This window comes from Nothobranchius furzeri, chromosome 4, assembly GCF_043380555.1.
Source record: "Nothobranchius furzeri strain GRZ-AD chromosome 4, NfurGRZ-RIMD1, whole genome shotgun sequence".
Taxonomy (NCBI): domain Eukaryota; kingdom Metazoa; phylum Chordata; class Actinopteri; order Cyprinodontiformes; family Nothobranchiidae; genus Nothobranchius; species Nothobranchius furzeri.
This window is the reverse complement of record NC_091744.1, coordinates 6,252,685-6,268,455: the sequence shown is the minus strand read 5'-3', so window position 1 is coordinate 6,268,455 and position 15,771 is coordinate 6,252,685. Positions and strand designations below refer to the sequence as shown.

The window sequence follows — 15,771 nt, the reverse complement described above, 5'->3', positions numbered from 1 at the left end:
TTGCAAAAGCATATTTACTTCAATAACTCATCTTATACTGAGAGACCGATTTAAAGGGATATTCCACCCCAAAGTAAAATGTTGTCTGTTGCCATATTCCCATCAGTAGGAAAAACAATTTGTAACCAGCCGTCATTCTCCTGATCCAGGAGCACTTTTTAGCTTAGCTAAAGTGCTATTCATTTTAGGGGTATGCCTTCTTTTTTACTAAATAATTTGTATTTTACTTTTGGTGGATTGGCGTCATTAGCACTAAACAATGTGAGTGAATGGTACCAACTAGCCTTGTGTGTGGAAAAAGTCAGTAACATTACTTCTGATTGGTGACCTCAATAATCATGCTGACTTCAAGTGAAACACAAAGAAACCACAGGCGCCATTTTAGACTTGGAATCATGACAAAGCTGAAAGGTTCAAGGATCATCAACCCCAAAGACAAAAGCACAAAATGCAAATGTTAGGAACGGCCACAAAACACACACACACGCACGCACGCACGCACGCGCACGCACACACACACACCAGTGGAGCTGCATGGGCTTCTGCACAAATACAACGTTACTATTTTTTCTCTTGCTGTGTGTTGGTGTGTGTGTTCACCATCAGGAACCCTTCGCATGTGTTTTGTATTAATTAGCTAGAGTGTGACACTTTGAGCCTAGAAAATTGAACCTTTTCACATTATTCTGAGATTTAGAATGTGGGATTTTCATAAGCTTATTATAGTTATCATCACCATTATAACAAATAATATGTAGGCCTATATATCTGACTTTACATGTGATGAGTCTGTCTCATTAATTAGTTTCACCTTTTAAATTGCGTCACTGAAATAAATTAACTTAAATGTGACAGGGTGAGTGTCACTGTATCCCAACTGACCCTGGCTATTTGGGCAAGGGGATGCCCCTTTGGCTGACTGTTAAGCGCGTGACTCTCACCTGGGAGTCTGGGGTGCGAATCCCGCCCAGACCCTCATTTCTCCACCTTGCGGCACTTGCTCCATATTTAGTTTACTAAAACCAAACACAAACATCTGTGACCCCAAAAAATATTCGCAAATTTAACAATATATCGATGAAAATGAAGTAAAGCAGAAGTGAAACTGCTTTAAAGAAACAAGATAACTATAGATTTATAATTTATATAAAACATGATTGTTTATTTGGGGAGAGATCCATCCTGGATAAACTCGAACGGCTTGTTCCGATAGTTCCCGCCTGCTGTCAAAACAAAAGCCCGGAAATGTTTTTATTTCACGCCACCTTTTCACGCAGTTGCGCTCTTATTGATCTCCAGCTGAGATAGGATGGGTGAGGATTTTCTTTCTCAGGTCACAGCCTGTCGGGTTTCAGCTGCGCCGCCGCCTGGGGCGACTTTCTGCGTCTCTGGGGAGAATTAAGGAGCAAATCTCTTAGCACCAGCTTTGGGAACCCACTGAACGCAAAGCACATTCTGCTCTCCGCGGATCGAGTTCACTGGCCTAGCAAATCATATTACAGAAACATGTATATGTCTTTATTTTTGCAGAAGGTTGCATAGTTTTGTCTGAGCTGCGTCCAGCGGGTGTGCTGACGCCTCCTCTTTGCTCCCACCTGGCCTCTCAGAAGAACAGACGCTCGCTGAGGAGGAGAATTAAGAGTTGCGTGTGTGGAACAGCTTTCTTTAATCTCTGATCTTGGTGGATTACACCGATGGACGGGATTTAGCATGCTTTCGCCACTGTTTTACGCACATAGTGCACCATTTTACGCGTTCTTATTTGCGCCCTTGGCATATCAGGATGGATTAATCACCCTTTTATTTTTGAGTTTTTTTTTGTTTATCCTTTTAGAGTTCGGGGTGTACAAAAACCGGATGCTGCTAAATGGTGAAGTTTTTGTCCTTGGAGCGAACGGACGCGCGTTGTTTTAGGAGCCAGCGACTTTCCAAAGACTTGTCTACCTATTCCTCTGAGACACCCTGACCGTTTTCCCCTGCGCCTTCTGGGATGGAATTCGAGCTGAGACCCAGGCTCTGCTTTCTGATCAGAGGAGAGAACGGATATGGCTTCCACCTGCATGGGGAGAAGAACAAACGCGGACAGGTCATCCGTCAAGTGGAGCCCGGTTCCACGGCGGAACTGGCCGGGCTCCGAGCAGGGGACCGGCTGGTGGAGGTGAACGGGGAGAATGTGGAAAGTGAAACTCATCAGAAAGTGAGTGATGCTTCTGATGAGAGCTTTTTAGAGCAAAAGGAAAGAAAGTTTGTGCCATGAGGATCCAGGAGAGGAACAATGAGATCCTACCTGTTGGAGAGCTTTTTTTCTGCCTGAGGAGAAGGAAGGCACTAAATGGGTCAATGCAAACCTAAGTGAATCACTGGTTCTCTTTGTTCTAAAACAAAGTATCTTTAATATGAATGAAACTGATCACTATGATTGGTTGTCCCTCCTATTGCAGGTGGTGAACCGGATCTGTGAGGTGCCCCACCGTACCAGGCTGCTGGTGGTGGACAGAGACACAGATGATTATCTCCTCAGGGAAGGCCTGTCCTGCACAGAGGACATGGCTGTTGAAATGGGAACGTTGTCCCCGCGCCCCTCTCCCAGGCCCACACCCTGTGCTTCTCCCATATCCAGAGGAGACTCACCTCTGTTCCTGAAACCCAACTACAGACAAGTGTTTACTTTTCCTGCTGCAGAGTCCCCCACCCCTGCGAGCACCCAGGATAAAGACAGATCATCGGTCACATCCAGCTCAGCAACAGACACAGAGGTAAGAAGACTTTTTGGTCTCATCAGGTTTGAGGCTCCTATCTGGTCTTGGCTGGCCTGCAGAGGAGTTTTTAGAGGACTTGTAATCTTGGCAATAACGAAAATCAAGAAAAGGGCAACTGGGAATGCAATTCCACCACATTCTAGGTTGTCTTCAAAAGGGAGACATTTATGGCTTGCAGCAACCAGAGGGCGAGAGGCAGGGACACCCTGGACAGGTCTCTACAGGGACACACAGAGACAAAAAGCCAGTCACACACACATTTTTTGTGTTTGCTGCAATTGATTGCCTACAACAGCCATCTTGAATGGAGCAAACCTTTGAAAGTTAATCAGTTTTAGAAGAACATCCAGTCTTCACTTTCTGAGACTTTCCCGACAATCCACCCTGCAGTTGCTGAGATATTTGTTTTCATTGAAAGCGTGCAACATATAATAATAATAATAATGCATTGAACTAGCGCTTTTCTAGACACCCAAAGACGCTTTCACACACTCTCACATTCACACACTGCTAGTGATGGTAAGCTACTTGTAGCCACAGCCGTGGGGTCAGACACAAACAACAGAATAACATTGTAATCCAGATGTTTCTTTATTAACAACATAAAAATCCCTTTAATCAACTGTTTGATGCTTAAGGTCTAGTGGGTTACAGCTAAATAAATAAAACACTGATGAATGCAAACTAAAACACTCAAATTCCTAAACTTTGGATTTCAATTCAATTCAAGTTTATTTATATAGCGCCAAATCACGACAAGAGTCGTCTCAAGGCACTTCACATAATAAACATTCCAATTCACAGTTCATTAAGCCAATCAGAAATAATGTTTCCTATATAAGGAACCCAGCAAATTGCATCAAGTCACTGACTAGTGTCAGTGACTATACAGCAATCCTCATACTAAGCAAGCATGCAGCGACAGTGGAGAGGAAAACTCCCTTTTAACAGGAAGAAACCTCCAGAGAATCCTGGCTCAGTATAAGCAGCCATCCTCCACGACTCACTGGGGATCGAGAAGACAGAGCAGGCGCACACACACACACACACACACACACACACACACACACACACACACACACACACACACACACACACACACACACAGTCAACTTCTAAAAATACCGTAGCTCACGTCACAGTGGCGTTTGAACTACACATGGGAACGAAGAACCGACTCTCACAGACTGGGCTCATTATTTTTACTTTAAACAAAGTTGACTCGTTTTTGCAAGACTGTCTGCTCACTTCAGACTCCCATCTGTTTATCTGAAGGCAGCGTAAATACAGGCAGTTTCTGTACTGCTCATCATAACTTTATTTCTTCACTTTGGAAAAAATAAATAAAATAAAATAAAACGAGTTTGCAAATCTGCTCCTGTGCAACATACAATTACAGTGACTCAGTTAAATCAATGTATTTCAGCAAGATGCAATATGTGGTGCAGGAGTTCCTGCTTCTTCTGCACAGAGTGGAATTGAGTAAATTCTATAGTCACAAATTATGTAGATGTAATTTGCAACACATTAGAAAAAAAGGTTCTAAAAAACAAAACTCCGATTTGAATTTTTGTGTACTTGCAAGCACACAGGACACACAGTGTTTTTGTAATGTAAAATCCCAGTCCTATGACTACATTAATCTTGTGGAACATGTAAATACGGACAAACATCATTGTTTTGTAATTTTATGATGGCTAACAAGTACCCATAAAGAGTTGACTGGCACACACTCATCCGACACACATTAACCAAATAATTAAATCCTAATTTTAATTTAAAATTAGCATTTTTTTTGCATCTTCAATCAACTTTAAAAGCACTGAATTAAAGTGGTTTCTTACCTGATTTCCTGTGTAAATAGGAATGTTGTAATGGCTGCACAGAAGAGGTTTGTTCTGAGAAAAGCTGGTTTAACATATCATACGCAAGAGAAACTCCTTCAAGTTAGGATCTTCTACAAGCCCCCAATATTCTGCAGCAAACATGATGCCAAAAAGGAAGTGGCAAAATTGCAGTTCCACTCTCATCCGCTAGGGTCTGGCAGCAAAAGAGCGCAAATCCTCATTCACTCCCATGTTAACAATGCCCATTTCACAGTGGAAATAAACATGCTTACAGCCTGGTTCAATAAACTATTTTAGGTTTAATATAGATCTAGTTTACATTAATGACAACTCTGAGGGCGGTGATTTTTTTTTGTAACTCTTCTGTTCAAGTGTTATTTAATGCTTAAAAATCTGAATAATTAATGTGCATCCATGTGACTTCAGAGGGAAAGGTCTCAGCCTAGGCCTCAGCCTCACATTAATAGATGTTTTGCCATTTCGAGACTCTGAACTTTAGTTTTGTCTGTGTGTTTGTTTGGATGTTAATCATGGAATTAGTTGGACAAAAGGGCAAGCTGTGGTTACCAACAGACCATCCAAGCAGTTTCTCTTATCAGGAAGTAAAATTATATACTTTACTTTGCTGGTTGAATGTGTCATTTAACTGCTTGGTCAAACATGTTAGCGGGGCTGCATAAAAACCTTGAGCGAGTGCCCAGCTTCTCTTATCTCCTGCCCGGGAACAATTAGAGCAGGTGGCTGGCTGTTCCTGTCACCGGGGCAGCTGGGCCGACTCCGAAGTGAGGCTGTAGTCATGCTGGATCTCTGAGAGGGACCACAGAAACACTGCAGCTCTTTTTGTTGACGCTGTTTTACTTTTGAGATGCTCAAATGCATTTTTCTTGCTGAAAACCCATATAGACACCAGAACTGTTTCTGTGCTGCCATGTTGGCCAGTACCATTGTACAAAGTAGATTTTAATTCTCAACAAGTGTTTCCTGCCTAAACAAAGGTCATGAATAAATAGGTGTAAAACTCAGGTCACTAACTTGGAAGGAAAGAGGCTGCAAACCAAACCGCTAAAGAAAATACTTTTAGAAGAAGATGCACAGCTGAGCATAGAACACTAAACCTGGATGCTTCAAAACACAGCAACACATAACAGAGATCTGATAAGTGGCAAAAGGACACAGGGCCATGTAAATGAAAGGGATGCAGGTATGAAAATTAGAAAACAGAGTCGGCTGTGCAGGGGAGCCCGTAGCAGAGCCTAAACAATCAAAATGAAACAAAAACATGATCTTTATAAAACTTAGCAGAGAGCCAGTGCAGTACAAAATCATGAAAATCAAATCAGCTCCATAATTAAATTTAAAACCAAATGGAAATAATTGGAGCTGTAATAAACTGAGCAAAAACAGGCCAATAAACTGTGAAAGCACACTAGCTGGAAATAGTTTTTATGTAGAATGAAAACTGATTATAGATCAGTGGTGCATGATCTCAATGTGTCAATGAATCTGGGCCAACATCACCAATGACCTCTCAGTCAGGATGCCCTGTGACCGACACACACACACACACACACACACACACACACACACACACACACACACACACACACACACACACACACACACACACACACACACGGTCATATCATAAAAATTAGTCATAACATTTATTATAGCTAAAGACGCTTCCACACACGGAATATGTTCACTCTTGATGATGGGCACAACGTCTCAGACAAGTCCACTTAATGTGCCGTGGCCAGCTCTGTGAGCTAAAATCCACTCATAAGAGAAGAGACAGAAATCTAAGGTTTGGAAAAAATGCCTAATTTTTGATGAATAAACTGAAATTTAAAGAGGACTATCAAAAGAAATGTATAGTTCATGGGAAATTTCTTGCTGTTTTTTGCTGAATTAGTCCCTGTCCTACAACGTACTGCAATCAAACGTCGTAGCACAACACTTCAGATTCAGCTGCACATTTTGATTCATCTTGCATGCTTTTTGCTTCTTTTTTGATAAGTTTAAGCATGAAAATAGACAAAAATTGGGGCAGATTTGCAAATTGAATAGTTGCAATGGTGCTCCAATGCTTTTGCATTAGTGCCCTAAAATCCTACCTCTTCATACAGCTGCTATATACCAGAGGTGTGGACTCGAGTCCCATGACTTGGACTGGAGTCATTTTAATGACCTATGACTTGATAAAATCTATAAAAACTTACGACTTGACTTGGACTTGAACGCCAATGACTTGTGACTTGAATCGACTTGCATCTGTTGACTTGATGATGATTTGAGCATATTTGATATTTCAGCACAAAATTGGCCCAACATGGACAGAAATCAGAAATCATTCTTCGTTCTGGGTTTGATCTTGTACCGCTAAATGCAGCAGCACTTTGTTTAATCAGTTTCTGTTGCACTTTCTGCTTGTTTGAGCAAATTAATGAAGCTTTAAGAAGCTTTATTTCTGGAATTTATTTATTATTGCCATTAAACAGAAGTTGGACAGATTACTTGATTATGACTTGAAAATGACTTGGACTTTACTTGGACCTCCACATCATTGACTTTGGACTCGACTTGGACTTGATTGTCTTTGACTTGGACTTGACTCGAGACTTGACTGGAAAGACTTGTGACTTACTTGTGACTTGCAAAGCAGTGACCTGGTCACATCTCTGCTATATACGTAAATCAATGAGACACGTCAACACTGGTGAATGTATTTTCACTAAGTGACTTTGCTAACCTAATTACACAAACAGAGGTTTGCGGATAGATTATATGATACAATGGTATTGTCATGAAACAATCATACTGGAAAATGATATGGCACATGGAATTTGTGCCCAGCCCCAACCTACGCAGTCTTTTTCAGTCTGAGACAACAGCCTTGTAAGGAAATCTCTCTCTCTGTGTGTGTGTGTGTGTGTGTGTGTGTGTGTGTGTGTGTGTGTGTGTGTGTGTGTGTGTGTGTGTGTGTGTGTGTGTGTGTGTGTGTGTGTGTGTGTAAAGGACATGTTGTTTAAGGCCATAATTATGTTGTCTGCATGACTCAAAGAGCAAATAAACAGATTTTTAAAAGAAAATCCAGCATGCAAAGAGTCAAAATAGAGCTCAACCTTAATAAACCTTCGTGCACAGAAAAGTTAATCTCAGAATTCAGTTTTTCAGGAAACTCCTCATCTTTGCTGTCATCTCGTCTCTGTTTCCAGCTACAGATGGGGCCTTCGCCAGAGCCGACAGATGAGCTCCTTCCTCGTCTGTGTCACCTGGTGAAGGAGGAGCATGGCTACGGTTTCAACCTGCAAAACGACAAAAAGAAAGGCGGGCAGTTTGTGCGTGCCGTGGACCCCGACTCACCAGCTGATAGAGCTGGAGTTCGGCCTGGAGACAGAATAGTGGAGGTACAACTAATAAAACCTCCCATTAATTTTCTGTCAGTGTTTGGTTTTAGGAATTATGCACCTTTTGTGACATCACAAATGGGGAAAGTAAAATAGAACCACCACTCATATGCAAGAGAGAGCTGGAGCTGCTGGAGGACCCCCCCCCCCCCCCCCAAATTAGAGCTTCTCAGCTTTTAGCAGCCTGAAGGAATGGGTGGGCATGACCAGCAATAGTTTTTCTTAAAGTGACAGAGCTCTGAAATGACTCATTCTAGAAGGTACTGAAACTGTCAAGAATAAAATCACTGGAATTGCTTTATGTGAGAGGTATTTAGTGCAAAGAACATAATGAACATATTTCGTATCAATCATTGAATTTTGTAAACAATCATATTACCGGTATGTCCCATGTAAGGCTTGAGGCAGATAAAATTAGTTTATATAAAGACGAGAAGGAAAACATGTTACTCTGTTGAAAAAAGAGGTTCATAAGACAAATTCCAACCTCCATGTAGACTTTTGCTTGTATGCCACAGATCTGAGGATGCTTTCTCCTGCACACTTGTTCTACTGTTTCCATTTCTGTGTAATGGTGTGTGAGAGGGCTGGAGCAGGAAGAGAATTCATGCAAATTAGTTCCTCTTCACATCATAGCTTATATCTGTTTTTTTTAATTGAGATAAACAATGCAGCTCACAACCTGCCTCTCATGGAAGAAGTCTGTTTTTTTTTCTATCTTTAACTTTTGCTTCTCTAATCTCTCAGGTAAATGGAGTGAACACAGGAGGGTTGAAGCACTCCCAGGTGGTGGCGCTTATCAAATCCAGGAAAGAGGAAGTCCACCTTCTAGTGGTCAATCAGGAGACAGATGAACTGTTCCACACACTGGGAATTATCCCTACCATTGCTCACATTAAAGGTCAAACAGCATTTAGTCGGATACACACGCTGCTCTCATCACTTCCGAGGCGATGTTTAACTGTGTTTTTTTTATTCAGAGATGTATGTGGATGAGCAAACTGCAGAAAGCTCCCCATCCACTCCCTCTCCAACCATCGAGCTGCCCTCCACCGAAGCACCAATTGTAAATGTCACTCTGACAGACGCCACGATCACAAACCTTTCTCCAAAGTCCCGGGCCAATGGGAGCACAGCTTCCCAGTCTTCCAGAAGTTCCACCACCCAGTCAGAGATCAGCAGCTCAGATATGAGCTTCCAGGTGGGAGAAAAAAATATTACGACACAAAAAAATGAGAATGGAAGGTGCAGTGCTGTGAAAAAAATAATTACCTATTTTGATTTTGCTTTTTTGTCACTTAAAATTTTAGATCAACAAACAAGTTTCAATCTTGATGGTAACATAGAGTTAAACCAATGGTCTGTTTGATTATGGACTCCGCTACCTTGGCTCATGACCAGGGAAGACTGTTGACTTTTGCAGCCGGGAGAGGGCAGAGCACATTTGGGCTAGTGGTAGCTAAGTATTAGCATTAGCTACTTCACAACAGGGCAGAACTCGTTCATGCTTGTGTTATTTGTGGACATCAACATTGCAGAGTGAATGGAGGAATTGGAAGAGTCAAGTAGTTATTAGCCAATCAGAAGGGAGATGTCTGAATATCATGAATAATAATGAGTAAGATTCAAATCCTTCTGTTTTCTGGCTCCATCGTCCTGAAAACAGGGGCGCCAGAGCTCCCCCCCCCCCCCAAAGAATGGGGACTCTGCACCTGCCAAAAGTAAAACCAACACAGAAGTGATAAAAAAAGCTTCTGTGAGTGAGTGAGCGTGTGAATGAGTGGGTTGATGAGTGAATGACTGAATGTATTGTGAAGCGCCGGGGGGGGGGGGGGGGGGGGGGTAGAACCCTAAGAAGGTGCAATACTAATACAGGCCATTTACTTTTTACCATTTTTGATTGACGTGTGTGTAATGAGTCGTCAGTGCTAGCGCTAGTGGCTTGCCCCCTGCTTGCTCCAGGAAAGGCCTCAGTCTCTGCCTCATAGAAGCCAGAGGGAGGCAGGGTCGCACAACTGTGGTTTTATGGCTGAAAATGTCCACCAACCTTGATTAGTTTTCATTACCCTGCTGAAAAAAAACCTGCATATGTTGTGTTTTGGATGCTGGTATGCTGATTCAGCATATAATGCTAGTCCAGCATGGGATGCTGTTAATTGGATTCTGGTTCAGGATGGAATGCTGGTCTTGCGTGCTGTTCCAGAATCCAACTAACAGCATGCTGAGCTAGCATACCAACATTGAAAACACAACATATGCTTGTTTTTCAGAAGGGTAGCTTCAGGTTAGCTCAGGTAGCTTGTAGCTACATCAGCTCAGAGTTTAATGGGTGTCAATCATCTGCCCCCATCCTCACTGGCCCACTGTCACCCCCAACTATTTGCCTATTTTTGTATTTTCCGGGACAGTAAAGACACGTGAAGTGGCCAGGATGATGATGGTGGGAACCGCCCACTGAGCTTCAATTCAGCTTTTCAGAAACCCTCAGTTTATCCCATGAAGGTTCCGTCTATGTATGCTCATGAGGCAATTGTTTGTACTGAAGACCAGATGTATTTAAATAACAAATGAATGAGCGCTTTAAATTGTGAAATTAAATGTGATTAATTACATCACGTGGAAAGCTGAGTTCAGCTGCACCAGCCACACTCAGGACTGATGATTTGAATGGAAACAGGAAGTCGGCTGAAAGACAAATCTGGCCTTGTTCTAAATAAATTCAAGAGCAAAAGGAAAAACCCCACTTGAACATCTAAAGGAAGCAGGTCTAAACTGGCTCAGGTCAGAGTTCATGATTAAAAAATAAGGAAGAGACCGGGAGCATCATGGGACATTTCCACCTCTGATGACCAAAATGAGCACAAAGACCCATCTCTGTTGGGAAAATATTCTTTTGATGAATGAGACAAAAGGGGAAGTTTCTGGAAGGCGTGAATCCCATTCCACCTGGAGTAAAACTTAAAGTGACAGTGTGTATTTTTTCTGGCGATAGGGGCCGTATGTCACGACGTGCGCGGAGTGGAGCGGAGGAAAGGCGTGGATCCAGACCGGGGAGGAAACAGGCAGGCAGGTAGGATATCTTAACATGGGTTTATTAAGCACGCTGACACTGGAACAATGACACCACCAGGAACACAGAACAGCAGGGGTTTAAATACATGAGGAACAGGAGCTATGGTGATTGGGAAACAAGAGGCAGGTGGGAGCAATTAACGGAGACACAGACTACAACCTAGGAGAAGACAGGACAGGGTGTGACAGTACCCCCCCCTCAAAGGGCGGATCCCAGACGCCCACAGGAACCAGGAGCAGGGCGGGGGGAGGGGGACCCGGAGGGAGGGCCCAGAGGACGATGGAGAGGCGGCAGGGAACGGCAGAGTCCGGGTGCCGGCGCCTGCGGCAGATGAGGCGACGGGCCCTTGGAGGCCGGCGCCTGCGGCAGATGAGGAGGCGACGGGCCCTTGGAGGCCGGCGCCTGCGGCAGAAGAGGAGGCGACGGGCCTCTGGAGGCCGGCGCCTGCGGCAGAGGAGGCAACGGGTCCTTGGAAGCCGGCGCCTGCTGCAGAAGAGGAGGCGACGGGCCTCTGGAGGCCGGCGCCTGCGGCAGAGTAGGAGCTCTGCAGGCTGGGCCGGCGACAAAGTCACTGCAGGCTGGGCCGGCGACAAAGTCACTGCAGGCTGGACCGGCGTTGCCCTCAAAACCACCATCGGAACTGGAGACCGTGGAGACGCCGGGCTGGACGGAGCGTCGGCCTCTTGAGTGCAAAGAGCATCCCCAGACGAGACGGCGACGTCATCGGACGAGCCGACTTCAGAGGACGAGGCGATGGCGACGTCATCAGACGAGCTGACTTCAGAGGACGAGGCGGCGGCGGCGTCATCAGACGAGCCGACTTCAGACGACGAGACGGCGGCGTCGTCATCAGACGAGCCGACTTCAGACGACGAGACGGCGGCGACGTCATCAGACTAGCCGACTTCAGAGGTGACGGCGACGACGTCATCAGACGAGCCGACTTCAGAGGTGACGGCGACGTCATCAGAGGAGGAGGCGACGTCATCAGACGGGACGTCATCAGAAGAGGAGGCGACGTCATCGGACGGGACGTCATCAGAAGAGGAGGCGACGTCATCGGACGGGACGTCATCAGAAGAGGAGGCGACGTCATCAGACGGGACGTCATCAGAAGAGGAGGCGACGTCATCAGACGGGACGTCATCAGAAGAGGAGGCGACGTCATCAGACGGGACGTCATCAGAAGAGGAGGCGACGTCATCAGACGGGACGTCATCAGAAGAGGAGGCGACGACATCGGACACGTCGTCATCAGAAGAGGAGGCGACGACTTCGGACACGTCGTCATCAGGGGCGACGACTTCGGACACGTCGTCGTCAGGGGCGACGACTTCGGACACGTCGTCATCAGGGGCGACGACTTCGGACACGTCGTCATCAGGGGCGACGACTTCGGACACGTCGTCATCAGGGGCGACGACTTCAGAACAGGAAGGGGCGTCGACTTCAGAACAGGAAGGGGCGTCGACCACCATCGACTTCGGGTCCAGGGGCGTCGACTTCTGGTCCTTCGATTTTCGGACCGTCGACCTCTGGACCGCTGGCCTCTGGACCGGAACCGGAACCGTCTGCTTCTGGCCCGGAGGAGTCGGCTTCTGGTCCCTCGACTTCTGGACCGCCGAGTTTTGGACCGGATCCGGCTCCATCTGCTTCCGGGACGGTACCCTCCGTCTCTCGGCCCGCTCCGTCGGCTTATGGGCCGGTGCCGTCTGCTTCTGGGCCGGTGGCAGAGCCGCTGCTAGGAGGGCTTGGAGCGTTGAGGAGAGGTGGGAGGTCAGCTCGTCCAGCTGTAGCTCCCTGAGGCTGAGCGTCCAACGGAGCTGGGCCAGCTCAGCCCGCTGACCGGCGAGCTCCGCTGGGGGAACCCCGCGCTCGCTCCTCTGGCCCTGGGACGAGGAGGATAGGGTGTCCAGGTGAGACTCCTTGCGGCTGAGGAGCTCGCGGAACCGCCGAGCTCCGCCCGTTGCTCCATCAGCCGGGCCGCGATTGCTGCTCCTTCCTCTGCAACCGACGGGGGCTCCAGTTCGGCAGGAGACGGGACTGGTGGTCTGGCCGGGGGCGTGTCCGAACTGCCGCGCCGGGCACGGCCAGCGGCGGGCTCGAAGCTCCGTCCAGAAGCGCTGGGCTGTGGTGGCTTCCGGCGTCTCTCCCCACGCCGTGGACCGACTCCGGGGGAACAGATCGCCAGCCCCGTGCCCTCATAGCTGGAGCGATCTGGCAGCGGCTCCCGGTCCAAACATGCCTCCGGTTCCGGGAGGACAGGGAGGAACGCTGCGGCCGAAGGTCGGCGACGCCAGCGGCGGCGAGGCGGAGCTGGGGCAGAAGGAGATGGAGAAGCTGGCCGGTGGTCGGACGTGAGCCACTGGAGCAGGTTCTCCCAGGGCAGAATCTCCCGGCTGGATCCATCAACGGGTTTGGGTGGTGTCATTCTGTCACGACGTGCGCGGAGTGGAGCGGAGGAAAGGCGTGGATCCAGACCGGGGAGGAAACAGGCAGGCAGGTAGGATATCTTAACATGGGTTTATTAAGCACGCTGACACTGGAACAATGACACCACCAGGAACACAGAACAGCAGGGGTTTAAATACATGAGGAACAGGAGCTATGGTGATTGGGAAACAAGAGGCAGGTGGGAGCAATTAACGGAGACACAGACTACAACCTAGGAGAAGACAGGACAGGGTGTGACACCGTATACCTAAAACTGTATTTTTCTGTTGGAGTAAGACCTCAACAACAGATGTCCATTAGGGTCAAAAAGCCTTAGGGAGTGCAAACTTTAGCAAAATAACAAGCACATCATACTACCTTTCATCACTGTCAACAAGTGAAGAGGTAAATGAGTAAAACGACAACATTTAAGAATGATGAAAGTTTGTTAAAAATCAGTAAATACAGTTTGTCCTCATGGGCTCCCATAGAAGGAAACACGGCATATAATATGGCGTCGCCCTGAGACTTGGACCCACTACCATGTATTTTATACCTGATTTTTATGGTTAGATGTTACAAAGTCGCCATTTTTTTTTCAACAACTGGGCATCATTTCATTCATGTTCAACATTCTGATGGATATTTCCAGAAATTAATGGTAAAAACTACACATTGTCTCTTTAACCACCATAGTAGTAGTCAAATTTCAGGACAACTTCCTGTTTTTGATGAAACCATGAATTCTGCTTTCCTGCAACAAACCCTTAAGGATGATTCTGACCTTTGACCTTAAAGAGGCCATTCATGCTGGAAAACCCTCCAATGTGTCTGAAATAAAACAATTGTTTTTGCTGATGTGAAACATTTGAGCGTGTCAAAAAAGCCAAAAAGTAACAAACCTCTAAGGATTCAATACTTGTGGGAGTATTAATCCGTGCATTTATTTGCTGCGCAGGTTCCTGATGAAGATGACCGACGTATTTCAGACCCTTTCATGGAAAGTGGTCTTCGCCTGAGTCCTACGGCTGCTGAGGCTAAACAAAAGGTCCTCGCCACACGCAACAAGAAGAGAGCTCCCCCTATGGACTGGAGCAGTAAAAAAGAGCTCTTCAGCAACCTTTGACCCAAAACAGAGGGATTAACCCTCCCACTGTCCTAATGGGTGTGACTCCGCGAGGAAAGTTGACCATTGAGCAGGGTTGATGGTTTATCCCTTGAGGTCCACGTGGCAGGGGTGAGGAGTGAGCACCACCTCATCCCTGCCACGTGGACCTCAAGGGATAAACCATCAACCCTGCTCAATGGTCAACTTTCCTCGCGGGGTCACCCGTAAAGACAGTGGGAGGAATTAAAAAACCTTTAATGGAATAATCATTTACTGATTCGTCACTGTTTTTACTAAAAGGATCACAGTTCTGTTTTGCACAAGCGTCGACGATAAAGGAGACAGACTGTTCATTGTAAAGTCAGTGTGTGATAAGAAATATTAACCTGTGTTCTCTTGATTGTTATTGTTTGTATTGCGAATTTAGATGCAGATCCCTGCAGAGACTGAAAAGATTGAATGCACGACTATCCTGCAGGAAAAGTGTCTGACTCCACTGGCTGCTGACTTTATTTTAATGTTTATATCTAATGGTATGAAAAGTTTTCATTTGACTAAGTCTTATAATGAAAACAGATAGAGGAGTTACAACATGCAGAAGTTGTTTGATTTCTCAATAACTGCAGCTGCAGACCTTTCAGTGTCATAAGAAGGAAGCAGAGCATGAAGGTGGGCTTGGTTTATTTATTTTATTACTTTTTTTATCTGCGTGTTCCAGCACACTCATGCTTTTAAAGCTTTTCGGCACTGGGTGGCGACACCTCTTAGCTTCCCATGTCAGTCGTCTGATTTCTCTAGATTTTTGGCAAAAATGTCAAAAGTAATAATAATGAAAAATGAATAAATCTCAGAGGCCCACTGTGAAAAAGTTGCCGTTTCATGTAATTTAAAGTTGCAAGCAGGCAAAGCAAGTTGAGTATTCATCGTTTTTCAGATTAGATTTTGTATAATTGTAAATAAAGCGTTTTGATTATAAAATGAACTCTAATGTGTTTCTGTGTGATTTCTGGAGATTAAATGATTGATATGACTGACAGTGGATGATCAGATAATCTTGTTAACAAGCACTTAAACCAGTGTATCTTGTAAAGTGAGTGAAATAAATACAGATTTTAAGGCTGCTACTGAGATGTTTTGGTGA

The 15,771-nt window shown here is 45.6% G+C and overlaps 1 protein-coding gene across 2 annotated transcripts; it reads left to right on the top strand.

Annotated features, from left to right (window-relative positions):
• Positions 1 to 1,289: 1,289 nt before the first annotated feature.
• On the top strand, positions 1,290 to 14,748 carry LOC107390338 (Na(+)/H(+) exchange regulatory cofactor NHE-RF2). Of its 2 annotated transcripts, XM_054743605.2 has the most exons (8): positions 1,290 to 1,641; positions 1,835 to 2,197; positions 2,442 to 2,756; positions 7,825 to 8,016; positions 8,764 to 8,917; positions 8,997 to 9,217; positions 11,009 to 11,086; positions 14,481 to 14,748. In XM_054743605.2, exons 2-8 carry the CDS (start codon positions 1,991 to 1,993, stop codon positions 14,646 to 14,648), a joined length of 1,335 nt encoding a protein of 444 aa, XP_054599580.1. In that variant the 5' UTR covers positions 1,290 to 1,641; positions 1,835 to 1,990; the 3' UTR covers positions 14,649 to 14,748. The 2 variants fall into 2 exon arrangements, with proteins under 2 accessions (XP_054599580.1, XP_015822461.1); XM_015966975.3 differs by having other exon boundaries at positions 1,290 to 2,197.
• Positions 14,749 to 15,771: the final 1,023 nt, after the last annotated feature.

Excerpts from the sequence above, each read along its gene's own strand:
- LOC107390338 (XM_054743605.2), top strand. The coding sequence starts at position 1,991 with ATGGAATTCGAGCTGAGACCCAGGCTCTGCTTTCTGATCAGAGGAGAG. Across the intron at positions 8,918-8,996 it reads TACCATTGCTCACATTAAAG|AGATGTATGTGGATGAGCAA; the intron begins GTCAAACAGCAT and ends TTTTTTATTCAG. Across the intron at positions 11,087-14,480 it reads GGGAGGAAACAGGCAGGCAG|GTTCCTGATGAAGATGACCG; the intron begins GTAGGATATCTT and ends TTTGCTGCGCAG.